Consider the following 11,034-nt stretch of genomic DNA (forward strand, 5'->3'; position numbering starts at 1 on the left):
GCAGAAGGTTGCTGACTATTGTAATGTTCTATAGTTGTTGATTTATACTGGTTAATGATCTTAGTACATTATCCGTTGAAGTCACATGTGCCCATTGCTCCAATAATAGGGCAGCAGGAACCTGCAGAAGGTTGCTGACTATTGTAATGTTCTATAGTTGTTGATTTATACTGGTTAATAATCTTAGTACATTATCCGTTGAAGTCACATGTGCCCATTGCTCCAATAATAGTGCAGCAGGAACCTGCAGAAGGTTGCTGACTATTGTAATGTTCTATAGTTGTTGATTTATACTGGTTAATGATCTTAGTACATTATCCGTTGAAGTCACATGTGCCCATTGCTCCAATAATAGGGCAGCAGGAACCTGCAGAAGGTTGCTGACTATTGTAATGTTCTATAGTTGTTGATTTATACTGGTTAATGATCTTAGTACATTATTCGTTGAAGTCACATGTGCCCATTGCTCCAATAATAGGGCAGCAGGAACCTGCAGAAGGTTGCTGACTATTGTAATGTTCTATAGTTGTTGATTTATACTGGTTAATGATCTTAGTACATTATTCGTTGAAGTCACATGTGCCCATTGCCCCAATAATAGGGCAGCAGGAACCTGCAGAAGGTTGCTGACTATTGTAATGTTCTATAGTTGTTGATTTATACTGGTTAATGATCTTAGTACATTATTCGTTGAAGTCACATGTGCCCATTGCTCCAATAATAGGGCAGCAGGAACCTTCAGAAGGTTGCTGAAAATTGTAAAGATCTGTAGTTCTGTAATTGTTGGGTTTATATTGGTTGGGAATGCTTGTGCAATGCAATATGAGTTAATACTAATTTGTACTGACAGTAGCTTCTTTTTGGTAATGTTGAAACAGTGATCAGTCTGTCAATCATTGTGCCAGTGGTATTATTTTGTCTTTCATAAGCATAGATCAGTGTATTTGCTTAATATTTCAATGTTTGCAGGAACTATTTATTGTTGTTTATTACTTTTTAAAATTAGTTTCAGTTTAAAACGTTTGGAGTTTCAAGAGTAAAATCTGTTAAAGAAATGGATTATTTATGAATTTATGATTTCTATGAAATATTTAAATTTGAATTGAAACCTTATACATCTTTGCTGAAATTAAAGATTTAAGTACACTAGCCGTGGAAACTGTAGATCTATCTCATATAGTTGGATCTGCATTATAATTGTCATATAGCTAATACGTAAACTTTAGATATGACTGCTGTTAGATGGCTGATTGAGATGTGTCAAAAACAGTCCATTTGTGATCCACATAACTGAAGTTATAATTGGGGCTTTGCTATGGGTACTAATTTTGATTTGTTTTGAAGGTGAATTTGACAAACATCCAAACGAGGTGGTGAAGAATGAGGAGCTGACGTACAACGGCGGCTGTAGCCTGGGCCGCAGTCCTGCGTTGTGGCTGTGTGTCCTGCTGGTGGTCAGCGGTCTAGTCGGCCGATAGGCCTCCACTCCTTGTACATACTTGCCCAGAACCCTTCCGTACTTATACCTTAGACACGTACACCAACAGCTTTCCGGGCAGCATTTCCGCCAAGACTGATCCAGCGTCTTGCCTTCTCCTCTCCATCATCCTGTAGATAATCTATTGTTCTTATTTTACGCGCTGTATTTAGTGATCAGTGCGCTTTACTATAATTTATTGTACATAAGGATTATTTATTTACTCTATTTAAGTAATTATTTAGATGCGTTTTGTTATTTTGCCTGATTTATACTGTCCATGTTCGGACTCGTGATTAGTATGTAATTAACTGACGAAAAAACGTAAAAATTGTATACAGATCTTATTTTATATTGTAAATTTTTGTAGACGACGCCTTTATAACTGTATCGATGTAAGTAAGGAGAAATGCTCGCGTGAAGCTGTGTTAACGTCCTGTATTATATGATAACTTTGTACAGAGAATATCGTAGTGAGTGCGTGTAGCCGAGTTAGAACAGAGATATTTGTGCCGAATAAGTGATATTCGATCCTTGTGTTCTCTCTGAAATGTTCTTGCAACAGTAGAGTTTCATTTCTCGGTAGCTGACTGTACAGAATATGTTGGTGTTAGAAACACTTTTGCCCGTGTCGGGCCGTTTTTTGTATTTTTAATAACCGATCGTTGCCTACCACGACCCGAGTTTTGGATGAGTTTGAAGCAAAATCAGTTTGTGAAATTGAACAGTCGGATCCTGAACTATGGTAGAGATGGGCGATTGGCAGATGCACAGCAATCTCTAAGGTGCTTACAAGCCCGTGCCACTATCTTTGCTAAGATACGTGCCTTAAAATGTTGACTTTGTCAAGATTTGGCTCAAAACGGCACTGTTTCACAAGAACTCAACAGAAAACATGCAACAATTCTGGAGATCCAGACATTCCAGCCTCAAGGTGCAAGGCTCTGTCACTTCCCTCCTTCAGCCATGACCTCAACGGCAGGTCTTAAGATTGTAATTTCCACCTGTACAGAACAGTTTGTTGGATATTAACATCTTAAAATAATCAAGCAATATAAGTAGTTAATTGAACTGGATTAAAATAAACAGTTATTAAGTACTTATATGATAAATTTACATTTTCGTTTAATCTTGTAATACGTTAACATCCACAACTTTAATTATACATCCGGATATGTCTTCATACCAACTGTCAGGCCTTTAATGAAACGAATGAGTGTGTCTAACCACAAAATCCTCATACATATTATAAGACAAATTTTCAAATTCTTGTAACCAGCCTGCAAATGTAACAATCCCTACCTATAAAAGTTTTTGTCCATGGAGCGGAAGATTTGAACTTAATGCAAAAAATATTTTTTGCAGTGTATTATCTTAGGAAATATAAGAAAAGGAGAGTATTAAAAAGTTGTTACAATTCATAAAGGTAATAAAGGTTACATTCATTAAGATGTAATAGAACAGACTTTATCTGCAAGTACTACATTACTTTTAAACATTTTATATATTATTATTCATTCACATATTTTTAATCAGTTATGTGTAACTCAATGTTATATCATGTGTACATTTTAAAACTAAAGTTAAATTATTATAGTATACTTCATTTGTTTGTATTTATTATTTTTACACTTCCTAGTGGAAGTTGAAGGAACAAATAAATTTCGATGTTCAAAATATAATTTAAAAAATTATAAATATTTCACTGTTGAATCAGTTTTATTTATTGTTTTTGTTTTAATGATCAGTGTTTTAATTCCACGCTTTGCATTTAATACAGTTCCATCTTAAATCCAAAATTTAAAGTAATATAATATTAATGTACCAAAATTTGTAAATGCTATTCAAGGGTTTTTTATTAAATAAATGAAAAACAAGTATTTAATTTTCTATCACAACATTTTTAAATGTGTGGATAATCAGAAACATAGTCCAGGATTAACTTTGTAGTCACTATTGTTTGATAGTGTGATGTGGAGAATTCTCTTGACTGTGTTTGGAGTAATGGGTAGTGACAGAGCTTGCCCTCCGCAGGCCTGACAGTCGCCAGCCCCTCCCCCCTCCCCCACTGTGTGGTGGTCTATACAGTGCCATATTGTACCTACCGTTCCGCACGTATCCGTTGCACCTAGCTTAGTGTTGGCTGAGTGGTTCATGTCATGTTGTGTCGCGGTCTCGCGCTCACCGCTCGCTATTATAGCTCCGCATCTGGCGGCGATATGTTTGACGTTGTGTCCGTGTTATTTTTCTTGTCCAACTGATCCACTTAGGCTAAGACAGTGTAAATGTTCGATTTGTCCATCAGAATATATCACATAGAACTTATAATGGTACCGTAGTGAATATGTAATAAAGTGTAATATTTTATTGATACGATGTATAGTTTGCAGTGTAAAAGTATATTTTTCCAAACACTTTTATAACTGAGTTGTAAAATTAACTGAGTTTTTGATGAATACTATTGTGTTGTTATAGAAAGATAGGACCGTTTTGTTTTATATTTTGCGCGTTTGGACTCCTTAATTATCGATCAATGCTAGAGATGGTTATTTATACTGTATTGTTGCGTTTAGATGATAATTTAGTAATTTAATTGCCGTATTTCTGAAGCCGTCAATCAATATGTAATTAAGTGTAATTGTTGCTGAAACCGAGTTTGTAGACTGTAATGATTGTTTTATTGACAAATGTGATATCCGTGTATCATAAGAAAGTGTCTGGACGATTGTGTCATTTATGCGAGTGTATCACAAATATTTTACCTGGTGTAACATAATAAAAGTGCACAATAGCAAAAATACTGTATATTACTTAAATCTTGAAATAGAGAATCACTGTCCAGAACCTGTATGTAAATTTCAATACTCGATGATTTAAATGTTTTCTTTCATAGTTTATACCCGAGACAAATAATGTTTTACCATATGACATGCTGACACTCTCTGTATTATATCTGGTGGCCAAGTGTTAGCTGTATCATGTTACTCAGTGGTATCCAGATATGTTTTATCGATTAATCTTGTCTGATCATTTTCTATGTTTACACTTTCTTGTTTGTGAAACATCTGCATTTAAACTAAACTGTGTTTCATAGCAAATAAATGTTTTAACATGTACAGTGTTCAGTGGCAAAATAAAACCCAATACTCGGTTTAATTTATTTTTACCTCAGTTTTCAGTGTCTGGTTAAAATCAGGGTAAGGCCTTTTACGTTGAGCACAGGCATGCGTATATTTAGTCCAATGTGGTTGCTGTCAAGTCTCAAACTAAAACTATGTTTATATTGGAACTTCAAATTTGTTAGAGTGACAATAAACACCTACGATATAAATTCTATAAAAACATGAACACATGGAAATAAATACTTAATGGACATATATTGTTCTAGTACTGCTCAGTAAATTTTAAATTTTAAGTGTTTTTTGTTGGCGTTATCTAAATTCACAAATTAACATCCTTTAATTCAACAAATCATTTAAACATTTTAATAATCTACAACTCAAAACATGTAGATGAAATTTCATTCATATCATTCAAATGATTAGAAATATAATGTATAATGTAAAATATCCATAAAATTTTTACTCCCAACAGACGATTTTGCACCATTCTTCAACCTGGATACACAATTGTATAAATGTTGCTGCAGAACTGAACTGAAAGTGTACACAACCAAAAAGTAGCAATTTGGCTGCTTTATATAACAAATTTTAGGACAAAGAACTTATTCTAAACGTTCAAGAAATATAACTTATTACTGATTTTCATAGAATTAAAACTGATTAAAATACAATATGTGTATAGAGTATTGTGGTCTCTGGAAATCATTTTAGAATATACAATGATTTTTTTACTAATGGTAAAAAATAAATGGTTGAATAAAATCCTCCACTTGCACTATTATTATATTGGGTCTGTATTCCAGAATATGGAATAAGAATGAAGAGAAGTTTTGGTTGAAACTTTTCCTCCCATACATCCTTTGAAATGATCAATACTATTTTTAATCCCTTTACAAAACGTAACGCGATACACAATATTTCCAGAGTCCTTGTTGGACTGAACCACAATTTTGTTTAGACTTTTAAAAACAAAAAGCTATGAAAATTCTAAAAATAATCACAAACTTTATTGAACAAAATTGAAATAAATAATCTCTTTATTGCATTTAAACAAATTCTGACATTGTATCGCAATCGTCAATTTTAATAAATTTTGTAAAAAAACCATGTACACGTTTTCTGTTTGTACACAAATTAAATCAGTTGTACTTGCATACCTGTAGTCTCCTGCTCTCATTAAAGTATACAGAAAATATGTGTGGGACATCGAATTGTAGATTACTCGAATTGGTTTATTGGAATGTACATTTTCTGGTTGTGGAGTAAACATATTACCGTAAAATTATGTCATACCTGTATTTTCCATTACGAAGGAGGATGACAATGCTGACACCCGGCAACTGAAGCCCATACAGAATGTTACAGAAACATAGTTTTAGAGTGTTGACACATAGCAGTAATGGTTGTGCTCCCACAGATATATTATAGTACTTGCCGATTCCCACTGTATTAATTATGTGTTAATGTGGATAGCTGTTATTTGTTGTTCAACTGCTGTAATTCAGCATAAATGAACCAATAAAAATTGCGAAAATTGTATGAGGTTTCCTGTTTTATAAGACGGAATTATATTTTTGTAAATTTTTATACATTGCTATGTCTTCAATGCATATTTTACGAAAGCTTAAAACACTATTTGCGTAGAAATAAGTTTATTTGTGTCCTTCGTTCTATGAATATGATATTTATTCGCATAGACTTTGTTATGTTTGTATTTCAAGTAGATTGTGGCAGAAGAGAATTAATCTACGTAGAGCCTCTGTATTGTATAGGATAAATATACTATCTAAAAATTCAAAATATTCATCAATAATGATTCTGGAAGGAAGTAACGACAGTGAGTTGAATACTCTGCATCTTGGTAGACAACAAGTCTTTTCTATCTATTCAATTGAGTTACTGTAACACAATAGTAGTTTAAAACCAATCGTCCATTGAGGGTGGTGGTAGCACTTTGTTATGACTTACTTTCAACCCGTTGTTACTACTTTGATATTTCTTCATAATATCATATATTCTGTATATTGTAATGTTTTATATTATACAGTCTAACCTCACCAATTTTAAATCCTTATAAAAAGATTTATTGAGATTTTTAAGAGCTTTTTAATTGTAGATACAGAAAATTTAATTCACAAAGATACATAACTTGAACTATGCAATGGGACACTAGCAATAATTTCTTCACAATACAATCGTTTCTGAAACAGTGCAATCAGAGTTTCTAGAGGGTTTAAATCCAATTTTGTTTGATTTAAAGAAAACAGCTTGTAGAAATAATAGCAAAAATCTTAATTCCAATAAAGGCTTTTCCGATTTGTTTTATGGTTTTAAATGTTTTGCTAAAGAAATGAAAAAAATTAATTTTTTAATCTTATTATATTATTGAGGCTTAAATTAGTAATGTTTGATAAAAATTGTTATGTTTTATTATTAGTTTCAAATGTATCTAATGAATGCAGTTTATGTTTTAATGAGTTAATGTACAATAAGAGTACTTAATAGACGAACAAAGTAAAAATATATTGGTATAAGTTAATACATTCAACTTGTTTATTTATATGGATTAATGAGTATTAAACAATTTTTCCCTTTGACTGCCGCATTCCTATTAAATCAGCTAAATACTGTTTTTAAAGCCACCAAAGACAGATCTAATTGGAAAAGTTTGTTGAGTACATATATAGTTCACAAACAGGCTCGATACAGTCAAAAGTATATTACATATATATATTCTCATGAGCTGAGTCTCATAAGCAGTGATTCGTGGATGTTGACACAAACATCTATAGTTGAAATTGCAGTGTGTCAGAGTATTAGCTACGTTGATACAATCTAAAGCGCAGTGCGCTTTGGTATTGCCACACACATATATAGTTCAAAGTTGAGTGTGTCGGAGTATTAGCTACATTGATACAATCTAAAGCGCAGTGCGTTCTTCGTTATTGCCACACACATATACAGTTCAAAGTGCAGTGTGTCAAGAGTATTAGCTACATTGATACAATCTAAAGCGCAGTGCGTCTTCGTTATTGCCACACACATATATAGTTCAAAGTGCAGTGTGTCAAGAGTATTAGCTACATTGATACAATCTAAAGCGCAGTGCGTCTTCGTTATTGCCACACACATATATAGTTCAAAGTGCAGTGTGTCAAGATTATTAGCTACGTTGATACAATCTAAAGCGCAGTGCGTCTTCGTTATTGCCACACACATATACAGTTCAAAGTGCAGTGTGTCAAGATTATTAGCTACGTTGATACAATCTAAAGCGCAGTGCGTCTTCGTTATTGCCACACACATATACAGTTCAAAGTGCAGTGTGTCAAGAGTATTAGCTACGTTGATACAATCTAAAGCGCAGTGCGTCTTCGTTATTGCCACACACATATACAGTTCAAAGTGCAGTGTGTCAAGAGTATTAGCTACGTTGATACAATCTAAAGCGCAGTGCGTCTTCGTTATTGCCACACACATATATAGTTCAAAGTGCAGTGTGTCAAGAGTATTAGCTACATTGATACAATCTAAAGCGCAGTGCGTCTTCGTTATTGCCACACACATATATAGTTCAAAGTGCAGTGTGTCAAGAGTATTAGCTACATTGATACAATCTAAAGCGCAGTGCGTCTTCATTATTGCCACACACATATACAGTTCAAAGTGCAGTGTGTCAAGAGTATTAGCTACATTGATACAATCTAAAGCGCAGTGCGTCTTAGGTATTGCCACAAAGAAGTTTACACAAACATACGTAGCCAAAAGTGGAGTGTGTTAAAGTGAAATCAAAAGCCATGAACTGACAAAATCAAAGTCCAGTCTATAAGAGCATTTTTACAGGGTGATACAATTCAAACCCTTAGCTGTCTAAGCATTGCTGCAAGCCAATACAATCTAAAGGCCATCTGTCTGATGGTTATCACAGATTGATACAATTAAAGCTCAGTTTTGTTGTTAAAAGCAAAAATAAGTTTTATTCAAAGAAATGCAAGTTGGATCAAAACATCCTTCGGCTGTGGCATCCTTATAAGTGTGTAATATTAGTGAGACTTATAAATAGCTTGACAGTACTCGATGTGTCTTTATGAAAATGTCGTGGTGGTCAAAGGAAACATTGTAAGACTCTTTATTGTATGCATTTTTAATAATAGTATTAATATATGGCAGCATTTCTTAGTGTAAACTTGTTTTTGACAAGAGGATTTTATTCTTGTTGGCTGTCTCTCTAAGATGTATAGTGATACTATTTTTTCTAAGGAATATGCTCATTTCCCAAGTAAATTTAAACACAAATTGTATTTATATTTATAACCTATCATTCTGGTTTATGACTGTCAAGTATCTAAGGTCCTTTTTAGATGTAACATTATGTATTTTTATTTTCTCACAATTTTAAATTAACCGCATACCTTAGTTACATCTAGTGATTGGCAGTGGCAGAGTTTGCTCCTGAAGGCTAGACTGAGGCTATTATCCTGTAATATCATCTGTGGTAATTTGTTGAAATTGTACCGTTTTTATTTCAATGTATTGTGATGGGTGACTGTACAACAGTAACTATAAGACGAGCAGGTGGCCCACTTGATGTCATACTTTCTGTTTCCATAACGTAACATAGCCTACCTACCGTAACTGTAAATATAGCATTGTGTCCAGTACACGACACCAGACCTGGCCCTTCAGTCATCAGTGTGGTCCCTCTTCCGTACCCTACTGACACTGGTATCTGTGTCCAGATATCGTAGATTATTAAATTCTATTGTAGACATTTTATGTAAAAAATATTCATATATAAATACGTACATATACGTACATACATATGCATGCGTGTATTAGAACAAATATATGCATACGTATATATGTATTTATAAATATGTATTGTGCACCTTAGTCATTACACTAAGCTATATTATGAAAATGTTAATTTTATAACTGATTTTTGTACAAAATAAATAACTGTAATGTATGACAACACAGAATTGTGTTTTATTTATCCCCAGAATGGTGTTTTATTTATCCCCCAGAATGGTGTTTTATTTATCCCCAGAATGGTGTTTTATTTATCCCCAGAATGGTGTTTTATTTATCCCCAGAATGGTGTTTTATTTATCCCCAGAAGGGTAATCCACAGACACCAGCCTCTTCCTGTTAGAGACAAATTGAAATTGCAGTACATCAACCCATGTGTATGTGGCCAAAGAGGATTGAACAATGTGCTGAACCCAGTTAAACCGGAATCACATAACTTAGCCCTACTTAGACATGAATAAATCTATACTATCATTCTACTATAGACACACAATTACTGCATCAACATAACCCCCTGGAGACTTATCCCCCGGTAACGTTAACCCCCCCTGGGAATTTGTTCATATGACCAGACAATATCCTGACGAAATTAAACCCCCTCTTGTCTTAACCTCCTTAACATTAATCACCCACCCAGGGAATTTCTCGCCTTGACTAGATAGTCTCCTGGTGATATTAAACCCCCTGTTCGACTTAAAATACTGCCTTGAGGTCGGTTTTTATTATGTTTATACTAAACAATTCACGATAGCTGACCAGTGCAGACTTTTCTCCCGAGCTCATTCCTGGCTAAACCAAAGGTCGCAGCTAAAATCTGACGACAGAATCGATAGATAAAATTAAATTTCCGACAAGAAAGGTCCAGTCACTTTTTCACGTATCTCTAACGGTTAAGCCGCAAAACGCCCTCAAAGTCAAAAGTTTGGGTAAATCCGGAAAATTAAACTATGGTATACATACGTCCTCTGACTTTGGTTAAAACCAAATTATTCTTGTCTCCAAATTTCACGAACACATAACTTAACTCTTCTACCACATCAATTGATTAATATTATACACCACACATCTTTTGGCTGAGCGTTAGCGAAGCATTACGACCCGTAAGATTCTCGAGAACGGATACATAAAATTTGGAAACTTCACGTCTGAATTTAACCAATCACCGAACTACGCTTATCCCCGAATTTAGCCAACACCCAAATGGGGGCGTAGCCCCCAGCGAGCCGAAGGCGAGTAAATATATACTATTATTCTACTATAGACACACAATTACTGCATCAACACATTACAAATTTATTTATTTCAAAACACCAGCAGGCTCTAAACCCATTTATAACAATATGTTATAAATCATTTTGCATTCATTCTATTTCAAATGAATTTGATTATATAATTTAAATTCGCCTGTATTTTTTCAACTATCTTCCTCTTAATTGTTTCACCAATGAACTTGCAGTTTACTCCGTGCGTTTTGTTCCCATACTTGCGTAACAATCTGGTATGTCACATCCCTTTGTTTACCTACTATGGCTGATAAAACTTGAAAATGAAACACACTTTTATATTTTTTCTTCCATGGTAATAATATCCCTAATTTTAATAATTTTTGTGGTAGAAAGATGG

The 11,034-nt window shown here is 33.9% G+C and overlaps 1 protein-coding gene across 1 annotated transcript in view; it reads left to right on the top strand.

The window, feature by feature from the left end:
- The window catches only part of LOC124369389 (ephrin-B1), a 288,727-nt gene extending 279,149 nt beyond the window's left edge, over positions 1–9,578 (top strand). Inside the window, exon 6 of the mRNA XM_046827389.1 lies at positions 1,345–9,578. Within this exon, the coding sequence (XP_046683345.1) occupies positions 1,345–1,478 (134 nt within the window). The 3' untranslated portion in view covers positions 1,479–9,578. The remainder of the gene's footprint in view (positions 1–1,344) is intronic.
- Positions 9,579–11,034: the final 1,456 nt, after the last annotated feature.

Source organism: Homalodisca vitripennis, chromosome X (assembly GCF_021130785.1).
Source record: "Homalodisca vitripennis isolate AUS2020 chromosome X, UT_GWSS_2.1, whole genome shotgun sequence".
In the NCBI taxonomy this organism is placed as follows: Eukaryota; Metazoa; Arthropoda; class Insecta; order Hemiptera; family Cicadellidae; genus Homalodisca; species Homalodisca vitripennis.